The sequence below is a fragment of the Rhinatrema bivittatum genome, chromosome 2, assembly GCF_901001135.1.
Source record: "Rhinatrema bivittatum chromosome 2, aRhiBiv1.1, whole genome shotgun sequence".
NCBI lineage: Eukaryota > Metazoa > Chordata > Amphibia > Gymnophiona > Rhinatrematidae > Rhinatrema > Rhinatrema bivittatum.
In genome coordinates, this window is record NC_042616.1 from 289,217,287 (window position 1) to 289,245,142 (window position 27,856).

Genomic DNA, 27,856 nt, shown 5'->3' on the forward strand with positions numbered 1-27,856 from the left:
AGTTCTTTTCTCCTACGTCGCCAGCCTCACCACCCCTGTCCCCCCCACTATCCCAGACTCCGAGGCCGTGGCCAAATGTGAAGAACTGGCCAACTATTTCGAAAGCAAAATCTCCAACCTTCTCTCCAGATTTTCCCCCACCAACCCTTCCCCCCCTACTAACCCACCCTTGATCCCCTCCCTGTCCCAACCTTCAATGGCCACAATGGATCTTACTTCCTCTAAAGAAATTACAGGCCTCCTTCGAAAACTTAAGCCTGCCTCTCATCCCAACGACATCATTCCCACCAAAGCGCTAATAGCCATTCCCAACAGCATATCCAGCACCATAGCTGAGATTATCAACTGCTCCATCACCCACGGGATAGTCCCAGATTCCCTCAAACACGCTGTTGTCAAACCCCTCCTCAAGAAACCCTCCCTAGACCCCAAAGACCCTTCCAACTTCCGCCCCATTTCCAATCTCCCTTTTTATCTCCAAACTTATGGAAAAGGTGGTAAACTCACAACTCATGGACTACCTAGAAAACCATGATATTCTCCATGTCTCCCAATTTGGATTCAGGAAGCACTTTAACACCGAATCCTTACTGCTCTCCCTCACCGACTATCTTCTCAGAGGTCTGGGACAAGGCCACAGCTACCTCCTCGCCCTTCTTGACATCTCAGCGGCCTTTGACACCATCAGCCACCCCCACCTCCTGACACGGCTAGAAAGCATCGGCATCTCAGGAATAGCTCTAGCTTGGTTCAAATCCTATCTCTCTAACAGAAAGTTCTCTGTTAAAATTGGAAACAACCTATCTGCCTCATATCCCCTACAACAAGGAATCCCGCAAGGCTCATCACTCTCATCTACACTATTCAATATTTACCTCACTCTCCTCTGCCACCTCCTCACTGACCTTAAACTCAAATTCTACCTTTATGCTGATGATGTACAGATCATCATTCCCATTCACAACTCCATATCTGACGCCCTGGTGCACTGGGAAAAGTGCCTTGTAGCCATCAACGCCCTCCTCACCAACCTTCAGCTTGCTCTCAACACCAACAAAACGGAACTCCTCCACATCTCCTCGCACCCCCCTGACCTCCTGCCCAACGACCCTAAACTTAACCTCCTCACAGCTCAACCCTCCGTTAGAGACCTTGGAGTCCTCCTTGATCCCAATCTAAGTATGAAACCTCACATCAATTCATTCCTCAAAACTGGCTTCTTCAAGCTAAATGTACTAAAGAAACTCAGACCCCTGCTCTACGCCCATGACCTCCGCACTGTGATCCAAGCCACCCTCACCTCCAAACTAGATTACTGTAATGCCCTCCTCTTAGGGCTCCCATTGTCTTCTATAAAACCCCTCTAACTTCTGCAAAATGCTACTGCAAGACTCATTACAAACACACGCAAACATGACCATATTACCCCTATCCTCAAGGATTTACATTGGCTCCCCATAATATCCCGTATACACTACAAAACTTTGACCATAATTCACAAGTCCATTTACACCCACAACTCCAACTGGCTCGACCTCCCTTTCACTGCCCCCCTGTCCACCCGAGCCACCAGATCTACCAACAAAGGCACCCTACACGTTCAATCCTTGAAACTGGCTCATCTCTCCTCCACCCGCGACCATGCCATCTCTATTGCCGGGCCCGCTCTCTGGAATACACTACCTGTCCACATGCGACTTGAACCCTGTGCATTTAAATTCAAAAAGAAACTAAAAACTCTTCTGTTCAACAATGCCTACACAGAATAACTCCTTCCACTCCCCCTCGTAGTCCCCGTTCAGGTGACCACCCTCTCCTTATATTAAGGAGACTTTCATTGTAAATTGTTTTGGTTATTACCTTCTTGTTCTCCTATCCTTCCTACTGCCTCTCTGTTCTACCCCCCGCCCAGTTACATTCCCCTGTTGCAATGTATTTTCCAATCTTTCAGTTACTATGTGAACCGGTATGATGTCCCCACAAATACCGGTATATAAAAGTTTCTAAATAAATAAATAAATAAAGAATCTCATTTTTTTTCCTTCCACTCGAGGAGTTCCCCAGGGCTCCTCCCTCTCTCCCACCCTCTTTAACATTTACCTCCTCCCCCTATGTCAACTATTAACTAAACTGAACCTCAAATACTTCCTATACGCGAATGACGTACAGATCGTCATCCCCATCAAAGAATCTCTCTCAAAAACTATCAAATTCTGGGATAACTGCCTTCTAAAAATTGATAACCTCCTATCCAGCCTAAATCTAATCCTAAATTCATCAAAAACCGAACTTCTTCTTATTTCCACCGAAAACAGTAACCGCCTCAAATCCTCCAACCAGCTTTCAAACATCACAAGTAAGAGACCTAGGAGCTGTCATTGATAATCGATTAAACCTAAAATCTTTTATTAATCAAACCACCAAGGACTGTTTTCATAAACTCCACGTCTTAAAAAGAATCAAACCACTTTTCCACTCACACGACTACAGAACAATCCTGCAATCAATAATCTTCTCTAAGTTAGATTATTGCAATTCCATTCTATTAGGCCTCCCGTCTTCTCACACTAAACCCCTCCAGATGGTTCAGAACACGGCAGCCAGAATATTGACCAACACAAGAAGAAGAGACCACATATCTCCTATTCTCAAAGATCTGCACTGGCTGCCAGTCCACTATAGAATCCTATATAAGTCTATTACCATCATCCACAAAGCTATCCATCAATTCTCTCCGCTTAACCTTCAAATCCCATTCAAAAAACATACCTCCAGCAGATCGATCAGAGAGTCCTACAAAGATTCACTACAGGTTCCTCCTTCCAAAACCTTTAAACACAAAACCCTCAGAGACAGGGCTTTCTCCGCAGCCGGACCTTCTTTGTGGAACTCCATCCCACCTGACCTGAGACAGGAACCCAGTCTTCCAACATTTAGAAAAAGACTTAAAACCTGGTTATTTATGAAAGCCTTTCCAGACACCAATCCGAATCCCTAATTCTCCTTAAGCAACGCTGATTACCTAACAAGGTAACCAATAACTTTGCCACGTTGGCAGGCTTCTTTATACTCTGTTAACCGCTATCACCGCTTCACTATTCCAAGTTATATCTCGTCCCTGTTTTATTGTAACTGCTATGTTTTTCTTTTTGCACCTGTTAATGTTATTATTATTCTCTGTTGTCACACCCTGTTAATTGTAAACCGGCATGATGTGATCCCCTTCGCGAATGCCGGTATAGAAAAAACTCAAATAAAATAAATAAATATACGAGATTCCGCACACCTAATGACAATTTTACAAGACCATCACCCGAGTCCAGACTCAACATTCTTGGTCACCATAGATGTCACTGCTTTATATACAAGTATTCCACAGAATGAAGCTATAGAAGTCATCACGAACATATTAATAACAGTACAGACACGTCAGAGGACTCCGAATGCCTTCATTCAAGAATTGGCTAGCATAGCCTTATAAGAGAATTACTTTATGTTTCTGGGGAATTACTACAAACAGATCAAAGGAACAGCGATGGGGGCCACCATGGCCCCCGATCTGGCAAATTTATATATGTCGGTTTTTGAGGAAAAGTGGGTGTATCAAAGTCCATATTATACTCATATCCAGTTATGGAAGAGGTTTATTGACGACATATTCGTCATATGGCAAGGTGGGGAAGAAGAACTTGAGCAGTTCATTCGATGGCTTAACGGATGTAATCCACATTTGCAGTTCACTAGTCAACATCACAATCAAAGTATAGCATTTCTAGACATCCAGATCACATTAACACATGAATGTTTCAATTTTATGATTTTTCGTAAACCTACAGATAGGAATGCATTACTGCATTACTCTTCATTCCATTCTAATTATTTAAGAGACAATTTACCAGTAGGCCAGTTCCTCCGACTTAAAAGATTGTGCTCCTCCGCAACAGAGTTTAAGACCCAAGCGGAAGATATGACAAACAGGTTTTTACAGCGGGGCTACCCAGCCCCTGTAGTAAAAAAAGCAAACAAGAGGGCGAGATGGGCCAACAGAGACTTGCTTTTAAAACCGAAAGTTGGCCAAAAAAATGAGAGGTTGGTCTGTGTGTTACCATATACACTGCAAACGCAGATGTTGAAAAAGAGTATTTTAAAACATTGGTCCATTTTACAAATACATCCTAGCTTCTGAGAGAAACCAATGTTCGCCTTGACAAAAGCTAAAAGTTTAAAAGACCTGGTAGTCCATTCAAATTTGTTACCTCTCAACATGAGAGTGAACAGCCAACAAGGAAGTCAAAAAATATGCGGGAAATGTAGCGCATGTCATTACCTGTATGTAGGTACAGAATTAGACATCCCAGGACGAAGGATATTTCGCTTCAGGGACCAATATACATGCGAATCAACAAGGGTGGTATACGCTTTATGGTGTCCTTGTCATAAAGTATACATAGGTAAAACCATGCGGAAGATCAAAAATAGGATACAGGAACATGTGTGTCGTTTGAGGCATCAGGTAGAGGGAGCACCTTTAACCGACCATTGGCAAGAGATGGGACATTTACCAGAAGAATTTAAAGTGGCAGTGATCTTTCAACTGCAAGACCATCCGCGTGGAGGGGACATGAACCTGAAATTGACACAAATGGAGCAGAAATTCATCTATACCTGGGATACCATAGCCCCAAAAGGGTTAAATCGAGAAATTGATTAGACAGTGTATCTATAGGAGAGATGGTCCTCGGGGAAAGTGGAAGTCCTGGACATGGTCTGGAGGGGTTAAGTCATATATCTATAGGAGAAATATTGATAAAGTGAAGTTAGTGGGGTATTGGGGGTTCAGTGAAGTAAAGTCAGTAGGACACAACAACATGCACATTCGGAATAAGCAGAAAGTTCATAGTACTATACAACATTAGAGGTCGCTGAGATAAGTTACCGTACAAGGGCAGAAATATACAATAGGATCAATGGTGGATGAGTGCCACACAGATCTAGATCACAGAAAAAAGAAAAAAGAAAGAACCGCGCCCAGCAGACGTGGTCTATCGAGGAGAAGGGAGGAGCATTGAAAAATGGGATCGGGCATAATAGTGATTAGTAGCTCATCAGTGATCATATAGTCGAAAGGGAAGATAAACGCACAAAAAACAATATCTAGAAAATGCTCACACATATAGAACGTATTAGAAAATTGAATTGCATATTCATTTAATTGAAGGAGGGACCGCGTTAATTGGAATTAACATCATAGGCTGTGGGCGGACGTGGAGACATTTAGTTCCCCACCAGGTCCGCAGTGAAAAGGAATAGCAATAGGCGAGTGTCAGCATGGGTCTCACCCAGGTCCGTAATCACCAGAAATTACTGCGCTAATCGAAATCAATATTATAGACTGTGTGTGGATGTGGAGGTGTTCAGTCCTCCATCAGGTCCGCAGCGTGATAGAACAGCAATGAGGGAATGGAAGCATGGGCCTCCCTCAGGTCCGATCATTTTGACAGCGAGTCCTGTTTGAATGCCAAAAATTAAAATATAAATTCAAAATATAAATAAAAATTAATATAGCAATAAAACATCAGGTATCTAAAAATAAAAACAGATAATAGAAACTTAAAAAGGGGGCATGATAATTGGACTGAAACACAGAAATAGGACAACGGGAAGCAGAGGAGGAAGCATGGGTAATTGAATTCAATTAAGTGCACCGGAGGTAGTCTCGGTTTGGGAAAGACAGGGAGGTGTGAGCCCGCGGTGAGTATAAAAGCAGGCAGAATAGGTAGAGACGCCCGAGATGCAGACAGAAGGCATCGCTCACATTTACACGTATAGCACAAAAAAGTAAGTGTTAATACCTTAGGGGTGGTAGATAATGGATTCATGCTAAAAGTATGTTATGAGAATGTTGTATTTTAATTCCATTTTATGTATTTAAAGATATGTCGACACTGTGAACCCCGATTGGACACAGTAGATTTCTCTTCCGCAGTCCCTGAAGAAGGCACATGGTGCTGAAACATGGCCAATGTCGGGCAGGCAGATCCGAACCAATGAGAAGAGACAAGGGCGGCAGCCTTGATAAGTATATGACAATAAGAACAAACAAGTGGGTCAGATAAGCAGTTAGGGAGAAGGGATTTTACAAGTAAAAAGTAAAAGGAGAAAATAAGAAAAAAAGAATAAAGAAAAATAAGAAATATTAAAGCATGAATAATAAAGAGTAATACACGGGGCAAATGAGAAGGATAACTAAAAATTGGTTATCCTTGAACAGAGCCACCGTACAAAAAATACCATCAAACAAGGTTTCCCTTGAATCAGTAGATGTTGGAGAATTAACTGCATCAGTAGCATGGGATCTTCTTAGTGTTTGGATAATTGCCAGGTTCTTGTGGCCTGGTTTTGGCCTCTGTTAGAAACTGGATGCTGGGCTTGATGGACCCTTGGTCTGTCCCAGCATGGCAATTTCTTATGTTCTTATGTTGAAATGATAGCAGCAGCATAGTGCACTGACGTCCTTCCTCAACATGGCACCAGCTCCGTCCCTCTACCTCTTCCACTCTGATCCAACATCTTTTTTTCCCCTCTGTCCCTCCTCCCCCCACCTCTCAAATTGATAGCAGAAGAGTGGCGCTTTTTTTGTTTTTTTGTTCTGCTGCCAGGTCACACCTATATTTCAGTCATTATTCTGCCTTCAAAGGGCTTTGCACCCTGGCAGTTTTCCCGCTTGTTTATCCCTAGTTATAGCTCTGCTCATGGATTTGGGGAGAAAAGCAAGGTGCAGGATTGACCAATTACCAGAACCCCTCTGGAGAATTTAGCTCTCCAGGAGACAAAGTGGAGAGACAGTGGAGGAGATAGTGACTGCTTCCCAAGAGCTGTTTGCATATTCACACTGAACTGACAATTGCTCCTAAAGACAGCCAGCTATTTTATGCAATATGAAGGGACCTTTGTTCTAATAGACACGAAAAACCTGGTAAAAATAAAACAAAAACTGAAAACAAAGGTTCCTAGCTATATGGTTATACACTTAAGTCAGTCAGTCTGAACAGAATTCTATTTCCTATTTATATTGTATGAAACATAGAGACATAGAAATGACGGCAGAAGAAGACCAACGGTCCATCCAGTCTGCCCAGCAAGCTTTCACACTTATTCTTCATACGTATCTGTTGCCCTTGTCCCTTTTAAGTAACTTTTTGGTTCTATTTCCCTTCCAAACTGTTGCTACTTATTCATGTCTATGTAGCATTCATACTGAGTTTTGCTATTCTGCTTCAGAAAAGTGTACTTGTAAACTGTAATGTGAACCTTATTATAAGCGAGTGCTAGAATTCCTGCATGCTTGCAAACAGCAATTGTACCGGATCGATTGCGGAAATGCACTCCTGTGCATTAGTTCAGAAGCTGCAGCCAAATCTCATGTTAAAGGGAAAGGAAGACCCCCCCGGGTTGAAGGGTTACGTCAAGCCCGGCTCAGCTCCTTTTAGGAGGGAACCCGCCCGGGGCAGTCTAGGTTGACAGATGAGATCAGCGTGGTTACAAAGCAAGTCGCAGAGCAAGGCTGCAAACATCAGCTATTTCCTGTAAAGGTGGGGCGAAGGGTTTTTTTTTTTTTACCTGCGGAGCAGGGAAGAGTAGAGCGCTGGATCCGCCCAGATCTCGGGCCTGGGGTGCAGATCTCTCCAGGAAGAGCAGGGAGAGAAAGTCCGAGCAGCAGCGGTGGCGGAGGAGGAGGAGGAGGAGCCGGGGGGCACTTGCTCTATCGCCTGGGAAATCACAGCAGAAGAAGTTTCGCCTCTAAGTTTCCCCACTTTTGGCACGTGGAGGAGGAGGGAGGTCCGGAGCGGCAGAGAGATGTGCGGGGCCGGTGGCACGGGGGGGCTGCTGCTGCTGCTGTCCCTGCTGGGCGGGCTCCTCTCGGCCGGGCCACGGGCAGGTAAGAAGGCACCCGTGAAGGGGGGGGGGGGGAGGCTCGGGGTTTCTCTACCATTGCCTGCAACCCCGGCCCCTTTGCCAGCCGGGGAGGTCGAGCTTCCCTGCGGGATGGAGGGAAAGGCGCTGTGGCTTGGTGGGGGTGAACCCGTGTCAGGGAGGTCACGCAGCTCCTCTCGCTCGCTCTCTCTCTGCCCCGCGGTCGGGGCCTGCGCTCCTCTCCCGCTCAGTTCCTGCTGCTGCTGTTTCGGGGGTCTCCCTCCCTGGTGGGGGGTGCAGAGTGAGGGTGCGCTCTCTCTTCCTTGGACACTGGCTTGTGGTGTTTGCCAGCTGTAACTGCTTCTCCTGGAGGAGCAAGGCGAGTTTAGGAAGCGCCTTTCTTCTAAACGGCTTCCCTAGGTGTTTTACGCGTTCATCCCTGAGGGAGGGAGGGAAGGCTCGGCTCACCCGCATCCTCTTTGTAAACTCTGGGGTCTGTGGTGCAGCGCATTTGAACTCTTTCCCCCCCCCCCCTTTGAAGGGCCCTCTCACAAGCCTCCAACGAGTGTGGGGAATCTTACCTTTTATTTATTTGTGTGCTTTTATATTCCGAAGTTTGAAACAATCCTCCACCCCGGTTTACAGATGTAACAACCTATTACAGTAAACCGAAAACAGGAGGTTTGGAACAATGGTAACAGATACATATAATAGCACTATAAGGTTTGGTATTGATAACCTTTCCTAATTAACATCTTACATGGGAATAGTCTCTTGTCGTAACAGATAATTTGAACGTCATAGTAGATCATTTTGAACATTACATAAGGTTTTGTATTTAATGTTTTTAAGTGCTAAAAGTGGAATGTGAAGTTATTGGATGGGTCTGGGGGATGGGGGGGGGTTGTAGGAGACAAGTGGCAGAGTGAAGGGGAGTAGGAGTTTATTAATGTTGGCGCTCTGTCACTTCATATTATCTGCTCTGTCTTTAAGGATCGCTCCTTTCGACTGTTGAGTCTCTCACTGGAGCCCGCACACACACCTGGAAGCCATGTGTGGCAGAGTGACTCAGTCAGCATAGGAGTGTGATAATAGGTAGCATCAGCCAGCCTGAAGTGCTGGTGATTTTTTGAAAGGACAAATTACTGCTCAGTTTGCCTCTTCCATTACCTTTTTTCACCTCCTAGCTGCTCTACAACCACCACTACCTTCCCCCCTCCCCCTTTTTTTTAAGCAAACTAGCTAGTTTCCCCCCCCCCCCCCCCCCCCCCGCATCTGCTTTCCTCCAGGCAGAGCCATAGCTTGCCCATGACTGTGGTGCCACTACCATGTTCCAACGAGAGCAGGGTGGCCAGCGGGTCCTCAACAAGAGAAAAAGCAGCAGGGCCCTGTCAAAAGTGCAGCCATGCTGCTTTTCCATTTAATAAGGGCACAGTTACCTTGCCATCGATTTTGGCGGGACCATGCTGCTTCAGAGGAGAAGGAGGAGCGGGCCATGCCAGAAGTAGTCCAGTGCTACAACTGGCTCGGCCCCCTGGCTGGAGGTCATTCCCTTGGCCAGGGGGGCTGAAGGAGACTAATGCTGCCTGCTGCATCAAGGAGGAAGTGAGAGAGAGCATGTGTTTCAGGGAGTGAGAGGGAGCAAGTGTGTGTGTGCGCAACTACCACAGTTACTCTTTGCCTGCTAATCAACGACAATTTTAGAGCATCTGGAAATCAGAAGTTCCAAGGTATGGATAACAAAGAATGTTTTTAAATCCTTATTTTAATTACTGATTGTTAATTGATGTAAAATGTCAGTTTTGAAATATTGATGTTTGGAAGATTTTTATATGTTCTATTCATTGTTTTGAATTATTTTTATTGATATGGTTTTACTACTTTTGTTTTATGAGGAATGGTAATGTTTCTGTTTTTTACATTTTAGCAGTACATGCAGAATTTGGCTTGTTGCGGGTCACAGTTTGTACATTTCTATTTTATACTGTATGGTCTCTCTTATTCGGTACTTGAGGGTCTATCTGTGTTTTGTATGTGTGACTGAAGTGAGTTATTCCATTAGTGTGTAGTTTCTATGCAAGGATCTATAGCAATTTGACTTCTTCTGTTTTCCTAATAGGGGGTGTATTACTAGTTTAGGTCTGGTGTAATATTGGTAGTATTAACTTTCATAGGTAGGGTTGTTGCTGTTTGAGTGCTGGCAGTTAGTTCTGCTTTTTTTATATAGAAATTATTTTTTTCTCGTAGCTCTCTGAGGGTCATGCCCAAGATGCATTACAGTAGTCCTAATATCATATAAGTTCCAAGTGTCTCTTGCTTTTTTTGCAGGGTTTTCTGGATGGCATCCCAGCAGTGCATATAAATATAATAAACATATTGTAGGTGATATTTTACCTCAGAAGACTATGCTTTGAATGTTTTCTTTCATGTACAATCTGTTATAAATGCATAATTTTTAATTGGGTGTGATGGGGTGTGAGGAGTTTTCTTAGGGCCTCTAAACTCTTGCACTGGCTGTGGGCTTTGCTGTACAAACATTTAACAGAATTTCCCAACTGGTGGTGTCATGTGTTGTGTAATGGGTGAGGGCGCAGTTTTTCACTTGGCCATAGGTGCCAAATTGTCTGCAGCCTGGAACTGCTCACCAGCTGAATTTCTTCCCTGCTGCTCCAAGGAAAATCAAGGGAAGTCCTCCATTTTTTTTTTTCTGGGACACCTTTTGGGCAGCAGGGACAGCTGGGGGAGAGGCAACCACAGAAAGGTTCTCTCCCTCCTCCCCCCCCCCCCCCCCCCCCCCACTAACTGTTTTCTCCTGTTCTTGGAGTAGATTGAGCCTCCCCTCCCCCACCTGTTTTATTCATTCCCTCCCCAAGTCCCCTTCCTCTGTTTTCCACACCACTTTCCTAGCCCCAAAACAAGTTTTTTTTTCTTTTTCCCTCTTTTCCAGCCAGAACATTTTGTTTCTTCCTCTTCGGTCCTAATGTGTGTGTGTGTTTGTACATTTCCTGACAGGTGACCTGCCTAACCCTTTTCTCCCTTAGAGCTGAATTAAAGCTCATATAAGCTTTATCTTTCACCCATCTCCCCCCTATAAATACGCCTTGCTCAAAGCTAAGCAAGCTTTTCCCCTGTGCAGATTAAACACAGGAGGCTTGTGTGTGTGTTCTTCCCTCTTAGCTTGAAACTTAAGGGAAGCTCAGCAGCAAGTCCTTTTCCAACTGCCCCCCCCAAGCATTGCCTTTCTGTCAGGCCAATTCAGTAAACTGCGCGGGAGAGCCGGCGCTCTGAGGCAATCACCCCCTCTCCCAACGTGCACCCAGGCCTCTCTCCTGGGCGTGCGATTCAGTATCGAAATGATGGCCCGCGCTAGGGACACTAGCGCGTCCCTAGCGCCTCCTTATTGGCGGAAGCGGTGGCTGTCAGCGGGTTTGACAGCCGACGCTTAATTTTACCGGCGTCTGTTGTCGAACCCGCTGACAGCCATGGGTTCAGAAAACGGACGCCGGCAAAATTGAGCATCCATTTTCCAACCTGCGGGCAGTTTTTTTTATTTTGGGGTCCTCCAACTTAATATCGCTATGATGTTAAGTCAGAGTGTGTACAGAAAATCAGTTTTTTCTGCTTTTCTGTACACTTTCCCGGTGCCGGCCGAAATTAACTCCTTCCTTTGGCAGGAGTTAATGTGCGGCTTGGCTGCACATTTTACTTTCTGTATCGAGCATGGCTAATAGGCTCATCAACATGCATTTGCGCGTCCAAAGGGGGGCTAATGGTGCACTTGGCCTGAATTGGCCCCTGTGTGACTCAAATCAGGGTTTCCCGACCTTTTTGCAGACCAAGGCACATTTTATATAAACAGAAGATTTGTGGCTCTCCAGACCTCCACCCCCGCTCCTCGTCTTTCCCCTCCGCACAACACACACACACACCTCATTGGCCCCATCACATTATTATTAATAAAAAAAAACAATAATGTACTCTATTTTTTTACTACGTATTTATTAAGTTTGCTTAAATTGTGGCCCTCAGTTCCATTGCCCCATTCCATTCCAACATGGATGGAAAAGGAGAAGAGTATGATGGAGCTGAAGAGCAAGGGGAAATCTATGATGGGGCAATGGACCTAAGGGCAAGAGAAGAGCTCTGTAGATTGGGTTTGGTGGAGGGGAGGCAGAGAGAGAGAGGAAGGATTTCATGCCATACAGGTACACTGCAGAGACTTAACAGTTTCCTTACTTTCTCATGTTCTGTTTAATAGCATTCACTTTTGTGCAGGTTTGAGCTGCATTGTGTGCTGCCTTGCTCTTGGCCTCCTCCAGTTGCCACCAGCAGCAGGGCCGGTGCAAGGGTTTGTAGCGCCTAGGCAGACCAATGTAACTGCCCCCCCCCCCCACCCTGAGTTGAAAGTGCCTCTCTTACAGAGGTAGATGTTATAAGTCAGATTCTCCCTCTTACAGTTCTCCTCTCTCTCTTCTCTCTCAGGAAACATAGACTTTTTCCCCTCTTTATTTGCAAGTCCCTGACTACTGCAAGCTAAACCAGGTTTCTTAGCTTCCTTCTTGTTCTTCCCTCACCACCAGTCTCCCCCCCCCCCCCCCCCCACACACACACACACACAACAATTTTGTTCCCTGCCCATTCTTCGAAATTTAATATATATATAGGGTGCTGAACCTTGCAGTTTGTTCAGCAAGATGCCATGCAAGAACAAAAAAGATAGCTTCCCTATTACCCTAATAAAGGAGGTATTAAGGGCCACAGTGTACATTGTACAGATCCCAGCAGCCTCAGTCGGTGGCCTGGCCATGGCGAGGCCATACATACAGCTACTCCCTGCCCCAACCACCCAGTACGCCACTACAGTGCTGACAGATGACACAAAAACCATAGTCGTGGCTCCAGCCACCCTAAAACCAATTAAGCTTTTCCCTAACACAGACAGTACAACAGTGCAGACCTGGTGCAAAAGGTCCCCAATAGCGCCTTAGTCGCTCCCCATAAAACCCTGCTCTCCTGACAAACGGGCCGATACAGTAAGGAGCGGTAGGAAGAGCTGTGTTAGTGCCGGGCGCACCCGCGTTTGCCGCACGCACAGTCCTGCTCACCTACCGCTCGATACTGTATTTAAATAGCTTGCAAATGCAAGCCGCGTCCAAGAAGCGTCTGTGAAGCGTTAGGCCCGCGCAACCCATTTTACTGTATAGGCGCTTAATACAGCGCCTATACAGTATCCTGGGTGCGCTGGTACCTGTCATTTCAGATGTCATGTTGTCGCTTCGGGAGGAGGGGATTTTAGGTTTTTAGGTTTCCTTTTGGGGGAAAGTTTGCCGTGTTACCCTTACCCCTGCCTCTAACGTAGTGGATCTCCTGCAGGAGTCGTACGGAGTACCCTCCCCTCCAAGGAAAGAAGAATACACAGCTCCTGCAGAGACTATCCCTGCAGCCGTTGGTGTTCAAGGTGCTGATAGTCAGAGCCATTCTCTGTCAAGACTGGTTTGCTGCAATGCTGGAGTCTCTCAAGAGAGTCTCCAGTTGCAGATAGAACTTTGGTCTCTCCTCGCGTCCTTAAAGCCTGCTGGTCCTTTGGTCTCTCCTCGCTGTCCTTAAAGCCTTCTGGTCCTTGTTTCTGAGGCGGTAAATTAGCAGGTTAATGCGCGGCAAAACTGCAGGTTAAAAAAGCGATAGTCGGGGCGCGCGTTATTGGATGGGAGGGAATAGCTATTGATCGTTTACATCTAATATACATGCCATGGCAGAAGGGGTTACCCGGGTGATTTAAAGAGGCGGTAAGAATGGGTTAAAGGGGATAGTGTATCGCAGGTTGGACTAACACGGCCAAAAAGTGAGTAGAAAGCGGGTTAGAAGCAGGGTAACCGCTGCAGCACTTTACTGTATTGACCTGAAAGTTTGTCTGTCTCCAGGGAGCACCAAATATAGGATCACGCCCACAAATGCTGCTTTGATTAAACCCCCAGTACCACATTACTGCAGTCACAGGGGGTAATCCAGCTTACACCTCCAACACAGGCATCAACTGCCCAAACAAGCCTTCCATCGGAGCTAAATACCAATCCTTCGCTGGGAGGGACCCCTGGTGACCCACCCACCCAAACAGGCCCATGAGCCTGGGGGAGAATAAAGACACCCTAATCTCAGCCATTCATGGAGGGACAGCATTGATTCGGTAACCATAGGCCATCCTGAGCAGGAGTGCCCCAACAGCTGATTCCCTGGGAGGAACAGTTATGAAGCACACACTGGGAGGAACAGCTTGACCACACTCACTCCGGGAGGGACGGTCACAAACATCGCCGTGGGTGGAAAGGCAATTGCCCCTACTGCCTCAGGAGGGAATAATACCTCAGTAGGTGCCATCCCAGGAGAGGATGTGCTATTCATGACCACAATGAGCATGGTCCCAGCACCGGACCAGATGCTCGCTCAGTTCATCACCTCCTCTCCCTTGAGTGGGACCCATTCTTTTGAAACAACCCCCCAAGCAACTGCCCTAATGAAAGCATCGAGAGGACAGCATTTTGAATGCAGCCAGAGTCCTGCCTATAGTAGGAGGAGGCAAAAGGAAGGAAAATCTAGAAAATCCTCTTGGTACCACCCCGCGGAATAAGTCTTTCTCTCCACGTATTGACCCAATACATCCTGCCCTGGCCCCACCTAAACTGACTTATGCATCAGTGGCAGTTGGCGGCATTTCAAACTTAACTATTACGCCTTCACCAGTCAGGGCCGCCACCACCAGTCCTTGTCTAGGAATTGAGCGAAGACATGAGGTTCGTTGCCCCTCGTCACTAGAAGAAGACCCGCAAGACTGTCTCTACCATGGCGGAGCTGGTAGGGCCGAGAAATGTCCTTGCTTGCGACATAATGTATGGCAAGGCGGTGCTCTTCCTTGCAAATCTAGCTGGTACCCACCAAGCACTGGAAAAGGCTGGTGGCGAAGGGAGTTTTATCACCCGCCCCCTCCCCCCCAGAACCTTTGGATGAACTGTGGACAAAGTGAATCCTTTTGGCAGAGCCCTTAAGTTTTGTGGGAGAATTTAGGGCACAGGGGGAGGAATGGTCGACCACAGAAGCTTTAGAGTGTATGGTATGTAACAGATCACATTATGTACCATACGTTATACTTTGAGGCTCATGTTGTTATTTTATAAAATAATAAAAACAAATTTACCATAAAATCACCTGTTGCAGCGCTCCTGATGGGCCGTGGAGACATTAATTTATGCCGTGTAGAGTTGTACAGGAGGGAGGTGCTGATCAAGTTACTGAGAGACCAAGAGGAAGCTCGGGATGGTTTGTCTTCTCCTATGAAGGCTACAGGACAGGAGCGGCAAGGTGCTACATATGAAATGGAGTAGAGCACATTCTTAAAGTGGTGCCCCCTGGCCAAGAATAACACCAAGGGTGTTCCTACCATGGCTGCAATGCCGCACACCTTAGCCATGATAAACCCCTTGGCACCTCAAACACAAGCCTCAGCCCCTCCAGGTGTGGTCTAGAAGAGAGTGCTACTGCACAGAAAACTGCGGATGAGGAGAAGGACTCTAACCCCACCACCACCACCCAAGAAACTCCAGCCCTTGGGCACCCGCAGCAAAAAAGAAGGAAAGCCACCCCTACATGTGCTGCCGTAACAGAGAGAAGGAGAAGGCCTGCCCCTCTCATTCTGACAAAGCCCTCAGTCGAAAAGTTGGGGTTTCAAACAGTAGACCCCACAAGCCAAGATGGGAAGGCCAAGAAGCCTGAGGGGGAAAAAACAAAAAGGCAAACTATTGAAAGCCCCTGCTAAGGGGAACAACCCTCCCCCTGACTCAGAAACTCCCCTAATTGACAAACCAGGGGAAAACACTCCAATGGAGAACTCCCCCCATCAGCAATGGGACACCGGCTGCAGAAAGCAACGTCACTGCCCAGAGAAACACAGACTGTCCTGGAATGCAAGGGGAGGGATGGGGTATCGTCGGGGGATAGAAAACCAGAAGATGGGGAAATTCCTGCCAAAAGACACAAAAAGACTCTGATGGCGAGGAATCCCACTGGTGAAAAAGTCTCCTGCTCCCAATTTCTTCCACCCCCCAAGAAAGCCAGCCATGGCAAGAAGCAAAGGAAGGAGACGGCTATGGCCAAAGTGCCAAAGAAGAGTAGGAGACAAGACCCCCATCACACTAGACAAATTGTGGGTAAGAGTGCACCAATACTATTCCATCCACATTCACAGGGATCAATCGCATTGAGTGGGATGCCCCATTGTCCCCAGTGTGGGGTGACCAAGTGCCCTCAACCATAGATTTTGGGGTCCTCATGTCCCACCATAAATGCCCTCCATCATAGCCCTCGAGGGCTCCCTCTGTCCTCCACGTCTTTCCACCACCAGCCGCAGAGCAAGTTCTTATTGTCGCAGTTGGAGAAGTGAAGGGAATCCCCTTTGGGGCGGTATCCGGTAAAGGCGGATAATCTGGTCTCATTCCGGGGTTTATCCCTGGAGTCCCTAGCCCTAGCGAGGGGGTGGGGGATCCAGCTCAGCTGGAAGGGAAGGGTGATGTGGAGGCTGGGAAGATAATGCCCGACCCGGAGTTAGTTGCCCAGATCTTCCTTCAGACAGTTACGACGGCCTCCAGTGTAAATCAGAGGAGCCGCCGGTTGAACTATTAACTAAGCTATTCCTGGGATGAGGGCAAGCGGAAAGCGACTGCAGGGCACTAAATAGGGAATCTGAACCCACAGAGGGTAGATCTTCCAAAGGTGCTCCCGGGAGGAGGGGGGGTTTCTCAGTTCTGGACACCTCATGGGGAGCCACAGACACTCTGATCTCACACCCTCGTACAACCCTTTGTGACCTGGATCTTTTTTTGTGGGAGCACATGGGGCAGAGCAATAGAGTGGACAAGGCTCTGAAGAGGAGGCCCAACCTAAAGCAGCTACTCGCTACCACAAAAACCCTGTTGGATCATCTCAAACAAAGGACCAGAAGGCTTAAGGACGCGAGGAGAGACCAAAGGACCAGCAGGCTTTAAGGACGCGAGGAGAGACCAAAGTTCTATCTGCAACTGGAGACTCTCTGAGAGACTCCAGCATTGCAGCAAACCAGTCTTGACAGAGAATGGCTCTGACTATCAGCACCTTGAACACCAACGGCCTGCAGGGATAGTCTCTGCAGGAGCTGTGTATTCTTCTTTCCTTGGAGGGGAGGGTACTCCGTAAGACTCCTGCAGGAGATCCACTCCAGACAGCGAAGCCAGCTGGCTCCAGGAGTGGCACGCAGAATGTTTTTCAGGCACTTCGGATGTGCCAGGGAAGTGGTGACTGTGCTTGCGGAAGTCCCTGCAGGCCGACATGCTGGGAGTCCAATCTATCATGCCAGGCTAGATGCTACACTTGTGGATCTCGGTCGGGGACTGCACTGATCAATGTGATCAATATGTACACCCCCGGACCAGGGTTGTACCAGGTTGGTATTTTCGCCGGTTGTGAGCCCTATTGCAAATCTTGGATGCAACGGAGGAGGTGGTGCTCGGGGGTGACTTTAACTGCACCCTTGAGAGCCTCGACCGTAGTGGTTGAGAGTATCTTGCTGCCTCCGCTGCAGGCTTGGGGAGACGACTGCTTGCTTCTCCCTGGCTGATGTCTGGTGGCTGCATCACCTGGCTGATTCCACCTCTGGCATCTTTATCCGGGTGCTGGAGGGACAAATCAGCTGCTGTCGGACTGACCGGCTCTGTGTCACGGGCTTCTTAATATCATGGACACTTTCGAGTGCCACTTAGGTGGCTTCAGCCTTCTTGGATCACCATCTGGTGTCATTGAAGGTGAGGCTCGACTCAACCAGGCCTCGAGCCATCCACCCACAACATCTTACTGGAGGAGGAGGAGGATCTCATGGAGGCGGGCTAGGAGTTCTGGGTGGATTGGTGCACTTTGAGGTAGGACTTTGCCTCACAAAGCCAGTGGTGGGATGTGGGAAAAATCCATCTCAAATGGCTCTGTCAGGATTATGCCAAGGGCATTAACAGAGAGCGAAGTCGAGAAGTCAAGCGCTTACAGGGGGAGGTGTTGGATCTTGAAGTGGAACGTTCTGATGTTACGGATTAGGCTGTGCGAGACGACTGCATGGAGAAGAAGCTCACCCTCCATCACCTCGAGGAGCGGCGAGGCTGGGGGGTGCCTTCATGAGGTCGCGGATCCAGTGCCTTCGGGTGACTTGTGAACCAAAGGCTCACTTTCAGTCAAAAGTCACAGGTCAGAAAGGGAATAGCTTGGATCACAAAGAATCTTCTGCTTACTTCCTCACCTGATGTACCAAGCAGAGCTCAGCTGACTCATGTAAAAATCCCAGCTGAAGCAAGCTGAGCAAATGTTCACAATCTCCGGCCGACCTGGAACCTTTTTCATTTGGGTTTCTGATCTCCCTGTCCTTGGAGGATCTATTGGACCTCCCCGGGGTGGGGGCTGCCTCACAGCTAGTTTACTCCTGTCTGTCAGTGCGTATGCCCCGTCTGTTTTAGACAGCTGTCCTGTGATTGGTCCAGCAGGAGCCAGCCCAGATTGGCCGAGGCATTTCTCACCTTCCTCTGGCTGTGCTCCTCGCTGGTACATTGTCGTCGTCGGTGACAATAATTACACCTGTGCTCTTGAACCTCTGCACCAGCTTTTGATATCCTTGTATCCTACCCTTGCCATATTTATGTTTTTGTTTGCCTTGATTTCCTGGTTCCTAAACGTGGCTTGATCTTGAACTTTGCTTCCTGCTTGTAAACTTGTACTAAGATACTGTTCCTGAATGAACTAGCCTTTTACAGTAGAGATTCTCAACCAGTGTGTCGCCAAGCATTGGCAGGTGTGTAGTGGCTTCCGGTTATCCACTGCCGTGATTGTGCTTCCCTCCCACTCCTTATTGCAGTGAGATGCAGGTATTCCCCCACTAACTCTGTGCTGTTCCGTCTGGGCAGACGGAACGCAGCAGTGTTAGTGGAAGCTGATAACCTCAGCAGCATGGTCCTTTCTTCTTCCTGCCCCCATGGCTCGGAACAGGAAGTGAGATGTACAGTGGGGTGCACGGGAAGAAGAGCAGACCATGCTGCATAAAGTTCCGGCAGCCAAACCACAGGCCTGGACCAAAATGAAGCGCATCCCCGCGATCAGCGATGGGAGAAAGAACAGAAGTAGCCCCCAACAGCTGATGGGATTCTTCGTTCTCGGGCTTGCAAGGGCTGGAGGAGGAGGAGACTACAGATGCCATTTGTGCCTGGGGGGTGGTTGTGTGTGTGTGTCATGAGTGAGCCGGGGGGGGGAGAGTTTGTATGTAAGAGCATGTTTGTGCGTGTGATTGAGGAGAGAGACTGGTCAGAGAGATGACTGGTGTGGGTGTGTGTGAGGGAGGCAGACCCTGGACAGGGAGGTGCCTGTGTGTGTGAGGGGGAGAAAGAGACTGGAAAAGGATGAGACTGGTTGAGGAGGTCACTGGAGTGTAGAGACAGAGACTGGTCATGGGGTCTATTTAGAGTGTGTGTGTGTGTGTGACTGGTTATGGGCCCAAAGGAAGAGGACCCTGAGGACAGAGCTTCAGCAGCCCTTGCTGCTCCTGGTGAGTGCTATTGGCCTGCAAGGGAAAGGAGTAGGAGAGTGTTGGAGAGGGTAAGTAAAGGTGGCTTTTTAAGTTTATTTTTCTTGATTGATTGCCATTTTAATTATTGGGTATTATGTGATGCATCTGCTGTTTTAAATATTTTATTGGTATTTGGGCAATTTTTAATTATTTTTATGATCCTGTCAGGATCTATAGCAGCTTGACTTCTTCTGTTTTCCTATTAGGAGGTGTATTGGTGTTTAGGGCCTTATGTAATATTTGTAGTGTTGCCTTTTCATAGGTAGGGTTGTAACTGTTTGAGTGGTTCCATAATGCAGGTGTAACTTTGTGCGGGTTAGTTTGTGTGCATTATTGCAGATCCTGTGTTAGGTGCTATATTTCTCTTCCATTTCTCTAGGTTTGCACTGCATGCAGAGTGGCTTTTTTGGTTTCCATTTCAGTTTCTGTCTCCATATTTATAATGTATGGTCTTTTTGTACTTGGTGAAGGTTGGTTCAGTGTGTGTGACTGAGGTGAGATATTTTACTAGCATGTAGGCATTTGTATCAATTTTATTTGTTGTGTTTCTCAATAGGACATGCATTGATGGTAAATTACTGTCTTTTTATCAGAAAGGCTGTTGCACCTGGTAGTAAAGGGAATTTGTTTTGCTTTTACTGAGATGTCACTAGAACCAGAATATCTATTCTGTATGATGAGTTCTATGGGTACTGCCCTAGTTCTGCTCTGCACCCATTGTCAGGGGTAGAGGGGGTTTCTGTGGGTGCAGAGTGTATGTTTACATTTAGCCCCATGACGGTCACATGCTCAGTGGGTTACGCATGTGAGAACCATCCGTCAGGTGTGTCCCGGCTGAAAAAAGATTGAGAACCACTGCTTTACAGAATCCTGAAACCTGGATTCTTGCTTGTGGCAACTGGCTCTGAGCTAGCAGTAAATTCTCGAGCAGCCACCAATCATGGTAGCTGCTCACATCTCACTCAGTGATCCCCCTTTTCCTCTCCCCACTCCGGCAACAAACTCCTATTTAGATTATCAGCTGACCTTTCAAGGAAAAATGACCATAAAATGCAAAATTGGCTGGCCTCATCTGAATCAGTTCACCCAACCTTACTCTTGTAAAATTGTGCTGGAATTATGATCTAAGTAGATCTAATTTACATGTTCATGAAACTATATTAAGGTTAAAATGTGAGTGAAATTTGTCCCAACAAGTATATTTATATTTAAAAAAAAAAATTTTTTTTGACACATACATTTTTGTTAAAACTAATAGTGTCAATGTTGCTAAAATTAGTTCCTCATTTGGAGAGACATACTACTTCATTCTGATAACTTGACTTCTGCTTATTTCGACTGCTAATTTCTATAGTGCTACTATAGAAACGTGCTTAACAAATAGACAGAAAACAGTTTCTGTTCTGAGGAGTTTACAGTCTAATCTATACCCACAGACAAAAGAAGTAGATAGTTTCAGGAAATGCATTTATTACAATGAACCTGCTTAAAATCAACAAGGCTATGGTCGGGAAGAGCCAGAGAGGGAGCACGATGCATCAACTCAGGGAACGTTTTCTGGGCATATAGTGCAGCGAGACAGACAGGGCAGAGCTGGGAATTGGCCATGGAGGAGAAGGGCACAGCTAAAAGCAGCTTGCCTGATGAGTGGAGCTCATGAGGAGGGTTGTAGAAGGAGGAGCTGCAGAGTGAAGGCATTTGCGAGTGAGTAGGAGAAGCTTGAAGTGGACGGCAGCCAAAGTATGTGACTTAAGAATATCATAACGAATTGGAGGGACAGAATTTGAGCAGCTGAGCTTGGAGTAGATGGTAATGGAGAGGGATGGTTCAGTGGGTGACCTGTGAGGAGCAGGTTGCAGTCATCTAAATGGGAAGTGATGAAAGCATGCAGAAAGGTTTTCATAGTACATTAAAAAAAAAAAAAAAGGAGGGGTGGATTTTGGCAATGTAAGAGACAAAATGACACATTTTTAGAATTATTTTTTGGATGTGTTCAGAGAAGGAGAGAAGAGTCAGACAACCTTCAGTTGTGTGGGCTGATGGGACTGGGATGATGATCCTTTTCTTTCTTTGGATAAAATTAAGGGCTAAGGAGGGACTTGGAAAGAAGAAGAAGTTTGAGATGGTAGTGGGGCATCCAGCGGCAGTGTTGGACAAACCTGAGATTTAGGAGTGGAGGAAATTCGTGGTGCAGAGAAGTAGATCTGGGAACAATCATTTGTAAAGAGGAATGACTGTAGAGAGAGAAAGAGAGTCTGCCCAAGACAGCCCTGAGGCTCACTGACAAAAAATGGGATAGTGATGGAGGATTGACCAAAACAGGGGTTCTTAACCCAGTTCACATTTATATGTATTGCCGTCTTTGTATGCAAATCTTTCTTATTCGTATTCATTGGGGCAGGACTTCCCAAACTGTTCACCATTTTAGCACTTTAAAATTTACAAGACCCTAGATGACCACCAAAAGAAATCAGCAGGGGTGCAGACCTCCTCCAACAAACTCAGAGTAGTTGTTGGACTGCATTCCTTCCCACATTTCAGCTGATTCTTTAGTCATTCCTCCTCTCACCCTTCAAAGTCAGTCCTGACACATCCTCTCCACCTGATCCCCTCCCCTTTCCAAAACCCCCTGCCAGCAAATCCAGTCCTCAAACCCTTTACTGCAGCTGATCCCTCCATCCAAACATCCCCTGGCCAAGGTCAGGGGCAACATTTCTTTTGTGCCCTGAGCCAACTATGGATGACAATTGGTGGGAAGAGAGGGCAGGTTGAGCAGGGGGGGGAAAACCATTTTTTTCTTGGGTAGATTTAATGGTGGATGAGTAGAGAGAAGCTGAGGCAATCTCCACCAGGCCATGCACACTTAGTTACCCCTTCCCCTTATAGCTAGTCCTGAGCCTGAATGTGATTTGCAAGCAGCAGTGACATTGTTAGTTAAAGTTGGCATGGGACAGGTGAGCCAGGGCAAGTTAGAGGTCCTACAGCGGCCCTGACCCCTGCTCGCACAGGGTTTCCTGTTAGCACAGAAACTCAGATGAAGGCTGGATCTCTGCAGGCCTGGAGTGCTTGCTGGCTCACAGACTTCATAATGACTTTCATTGCCAATGTTGCTGCTGCTGGCACCTGAAGAGTGCTGCTGTTTTTTAGGCACTTGTGATCCCAGCGGAAGAGTGGTAGGGCTAAGGGAAGGGGAGAGGAATGAAGTGGGTAGAGATGGAAGAGGTCTGCATGTGAACTCACTATTAATCTTGTGAACCTTGTCATGGGACAAATCAGACATAGTCTTAGTAGAAAGCAAAGAGTTTGGGCAAACAGTGAGAGCAAACTCTAAGAAGACAATTTGACCAGGATAATAGGGCTCCTTATATTAGGCTCTCAATTGCGACACACCCAATATTTGTCCAATGGGAGCCTGCAGAATGTGCTGCCATTTTTAAAAGCATGATTTGAAATGTTTCTAAACCAAGAGGTATGTCCTCCGTTTTTTAAAGTTGCTTTACTGAGTGAATGATAATTACTGGTAGATGATTTGAGAAACAGTGCTACCATCTGGTTCTGTCTGGAGCCCACGGAGGGCAGGAGATGGTGGATTATTGCTTTACAGCATAAAATTAGTTTGGATACCAAGTTTTATACTAAATTCTAGAAATTGGATCTTTGCATGCACCTCCTTGATTTTATATGATAAATAGATGCCTTCTTGTAAGGGGTCACCAAAATGTCCCTTATTAATGACAAGTGTCTTCACAAACACTCAATGTATGGAGTCAGAGAGAGTAGGCGTATACACTGTTTCCATTGATGCTCCCAAGTGGGAAGTGTCTTACAGGGGTTGTGTTTAATAAAATTCATGAGCCCACTTTGGCTTGTGTTCCATTCCTTCAGTCTCCTGTCCTGACAGGGTGGCTAGGACCTAAGGGTGGAGTTCCCAGGTCCTAGGACTTGGGAGATTTTCTTGGGATCTATGGAAGATCTTGGGAATGGAAAGGACCAAGAGGTGATGTAAAGGAAGAGGGTGTTAATCCCATACTTCTAATACAGAATATGGAGTGGTTTCTGGTTAGAGCCAGCCAGAGGCCTGCCAGACTGGGAAATATTACCTGCAGAATTGCTGTTGAAGGAAATTGTCAACAGAGACTCATCTGAAATCATATCTGAAGGAATTTCTAGTTTTCTACTGCATTCGGTTTGCAGGTACCTTCAGGCAGAGTGCCCAGGAAGGGTCCCATTTAGGGGTATCTACTTCCAGAGAATGCAGATTTACCAGTTACTGAATCCGATTCCTTGGATTTTCATTTAGATAACGAAGTGCACTATTCGAAAGGCTATCTATTGTGAATTATCATCTGCAATCAGGTTAACTAGTGTGAGGCTTTATTTTTGAACAGCCCCAGCTCAGTGTGGGTGGGTGTGTTTGTTTGTTTGTTTTTTGTCTTGTTTCTTACTAAGACTTGGCAGATCTGCAGCCTAAAGTCCTTGAAAGACTTTACCTTTATTTTGTCCCACTATCAGGAAAAGAAGCTAGGGGCATGGCTCAGACCATGGGCTCAGCACTTCCAGGTAAGCCCTGCTAACTGGTGGAATGGGGATACAGTCTGCATGAACTACTGTAAACCTGTAAATAAGTGTCAGCAGCTCCCCCTCAAGCCTAGGGAATCTCAGTGTTAGGAAAGTAGCTTTAGCACGAAGGATAAAATAATTATCCCTTTTATATACTGTACCTTATATTACCTGCTTGTAGTTTTCCATTCCATTGTTGTATTTTTTTTTATCTGCCTTAATCTGGAATCACATGACTAGGTTGTGTCACTGCTTTGTCTGTGATAGGTTCATGCTGTATCAAGTCTAGGTTGTGAAAGAAACTGTTCGTACTACAAACATTTTTTGTCAATCTCCCATGAAGAAAAAAAAATCCTTGGTTTGAAATGCATTGGAGGGCTTAGTGGGGATATCTTGGATTCCTATACTGTTGGTCAACTGGTCCAAGCTTTTGTTTTCGTGTTTCACTGCTGTTTATCAGAGCCTTTTGATTTCAGTAGTCCTGTAAGGCACTTTTAGTTCAGCATTATCATCCATACGGTATTTATATGCTTCTACAGCACTTCTAAACAAAGTGCATTACAAAGCACAAGGGCCAATGTACTAAGATATATTTTTTTTTGCTAATGTGCTGAAAAAATTAACTTTTGATACAGTAAACTAATGGGATGCAAATGATTGAGCATTAGAACAGCGTGCTAAAACAAAAATGTGCATACAGACCTGGGTTAAACTGCAATCAGCCTTCAACTAGAGTTGTATGCAAAAAACAAGCTTCTGCACACAAAAACATGATTTATGCTTATAAATCTTTTTTTTTTTTAAATTTTTTTTTTTATATATATAAACACATGAGTTAGGAGCATAAAGGTTGTGCAATGTGCATGCAAAATCCAGTCCAGGGCTATACTAGGGGAATAGCAATATGGATAACACTAGCCCCAGAAATGTGAGTTAACGTTACTCCACCTTTTGACAGGGGAGTTAAATTTCCAGGGTCAGAAAAAGTTTAGCCTACACACCTCTCTGCACTAGGGATTATTAGCAAATTCCTTGATTAATATGGTTTCTACATGGAGGAGTGTGAATTTTGTGCATACATTTTTACTCATATTTGTGGGTACATACTAAAAATGTGTGCTCAGCATAGCGCATCTTATGACATCTGCCCCACAGTTATTGCCAAACAGATCACTACTTCTCCAATCTAGATCTCAATGTAATAAGGCGCAACTCAGCAGAATAGACAATTGTGTGCAAACTGTACTTCTGATGCGGAGAGTTCTCCGTACAAAAAAGATGTGAGCTCAACACTGTGCATGCAAATTGGTGCCCTTGCATGGAATCCCATGCTAATAAAAGCATTAGCTATTTCCGGGCCTGGATTTGTCAGGCCCACTAAGCCTGTGCCTAGGGCAGCAAAACTCAGAATTTCTGCCTTCCTGCTGTACTGAATCTCACTCAGAAGAGAACAGTTCTCTGCAGCAATTGACACTGCTGGCAGATGAGCCAAGTTGCCAGGGACACTCATTGCACTGAAATGTAGAATAATTTGCAAAAAAATTGTTGTTTTGAAAAATAAATGGCAGAATTTTTTTTTGTGTAGAATTCCCCCAGGAGTAATATATGCCTTCTCCAGGGGACCAAACTCTCTACAAAAGAAGAACACCATAACTAACATTTGTTTTTCATTTCTATCTCTTTTTCCACATTATACTCAACTACCAATAGTACATACCTTCTTATGGCCAAACTTGGCTCCACACCACAGCTCACAACATGGCGATGAACGCTTACGTTTATCCGCTCAAACCGGAAGTGCATTTTCCAAGGCAAAGCTTAGATCCAAGAAGAACCAATCAACTCATTGTACACACCCTCCATACAAACAGATCAATCCACCACTTCATTCATTCTCCAAGATGGACTCCCCCCCCCCCCCTTCAACCAATCAAACCAATCTGCACACTGTACATAAAAACAGATCAATCCACTTCTTTGTTAAGTCCTTCAGGATGGACTGTGCTTAGTTTAAAGATCCAACGTTGTTCACTTTGTAATAATCGTGAGTTGACTCACCTTCTCTGGCATCACAACACATCACCTCCAATACTGTACAAAACATATCCTCAAACTGATGACCGATTTCTAAGCAATGCTGTACTAAAGGTGCCTCCATCTTCTTACATTTCAAGGCACTCTTATGTTCTATCAGTCGCATTTTGAGTTTCCTCATAGTTTTTCCTGTGTACAGTAATTTACATGGATACCATATTACTACACCAGCTTACTTGATAAGCATGTCGTTCTCATCCTTGGTCTATACCCCCGTAGTTTCTGTAAAGGCAAATCAATGTTAGAATGTGCTTGCGTACACACAGAACACAAGTTGCATGGAAAAGGTCCTGCTTGCTCAACAACAGACACAGTCTCCCCTTTGTAGCATGAATGCAGCATTCGATTCTTTATATTGTTGCCCCTTCAAAATGCCATCACCGGTTCCTCTTTGAATATCGGATATAGCTGTAACATATGCCAATGTCTCCTAATGCTTTTAGCTACATCATAAATAGAAGTAGAATATGGCAATACACAGTCAAACACTGCAAACTCTTTTTTGATGCATTATTTAACAAAAGATCCCTGTCATTCCAACGTGCTCTTTTCATCGCTCTTTTTACTATCCTTAATGGTTAACCTCTGTATAAATCTTGAGCACATCTCCAGTGCCCTCTTCATACTCATGTGTAGTAGAACACAATGCCTCAACTGTAAAAACTGTCCAAACCGGATATTATCTCTTAAATTCTGAGGATGACAGCTAGCATAGTTCAACAAGGTGTTAACGATCTGTTAGTTTCTGATAAATTGTGAAGAAAAAATGATTTTCACATATAGAAATTTTAATGTCCAAAAGGACACTACAGTATCCCCAAAAAGATATGGAAATTGAAGACAAGGGTCCCTGAATTTAATCATTCCATAAATTGCTCAAACAATTCTCTTCCTCCAGTCCACAAAATGATGCTATCATCAATGAATCTCTGCCAGCAGACTATATATTGTGTATATGGTGAGTTCTGTACCCAGTTTTGTTCAAACTGCCTGACATACAGACTCGCCACCCTCTGCCATTGTGGCACCCACGGCAGTTCCACCTACTTGCTGGTAAAATACTTCAAAACAAGAAAGTGTTTTCTTTTAAAGCCAAAGTGGCTAAATCCACCACAAATTGCACTGGAATCCTTGGATTGATACCTCCAGAAGTCAAAGCTTCCTGAATGACCTCCAGTGCTGCATCCTGTGGTATATTCGTGTAAAGGGATCCAATGTCTATTGTCACTACTAAGACACCCTTTGTATTGGAACATTAATATCCTGCAAAATTTTTATCAAATCACTGGAGTCCCGAACATATGACGGCAAGCAATGAACCAAAGGCTTTAAAAAAAACAATCCACAAATTGAGACAATGGTTCAAAAAGAGATCCTTTGGCTGATGATATTGGTCGCCCCGGAGGGTGTTCTAAATTCTTATGTATCTTAGGTAAATGATGATAAAACACAGGGACTGATGGATGATTTACTAACAAAAACTGATGCTCTTTCTCCATGATCCAGCCACTTTTTAAAGCTTTATCCAGCAGCTGATCCACTCAATTTTTGAATACAGGAGTAGGATCTTCTTTTAATTACGTGAAAATTTATTATATGACAATTGTCTTAGGGCCTCTTCTCTATAGAATGATTTGACCATCATCACTACTGCCCCTCCCTGTCAAC

At 45.6% G+C, this 27,856-nt stretch overlaps 1 protein-coding gene across 1 annotated transcript in view; it reads left to right on the forward strand.

Moving 5' to 3' along the window:
- The first annotated feature begins 7,670 nt into the window (after positions 1 to 7,670).
- Positions 7,671 to 27,856, forward strand: part of CDCP1 (CUB domain containing protein 1) — a 257,865-nt gene continuing 237,679 nt past the window's right edge. The window contains exon 1 of the mRNA XM_029589604.1: positions 7,671 to 7,939. Within this exon, the coding sequence (XP_029445464.1) occupies positions 7,858 to 7,939 (82 nt within the window). The 5' untranslated portion in view covers positions 7,671 to 7,857. The remainder of the gene's footprint in view (positions 7,940 to 27,856) is intronic.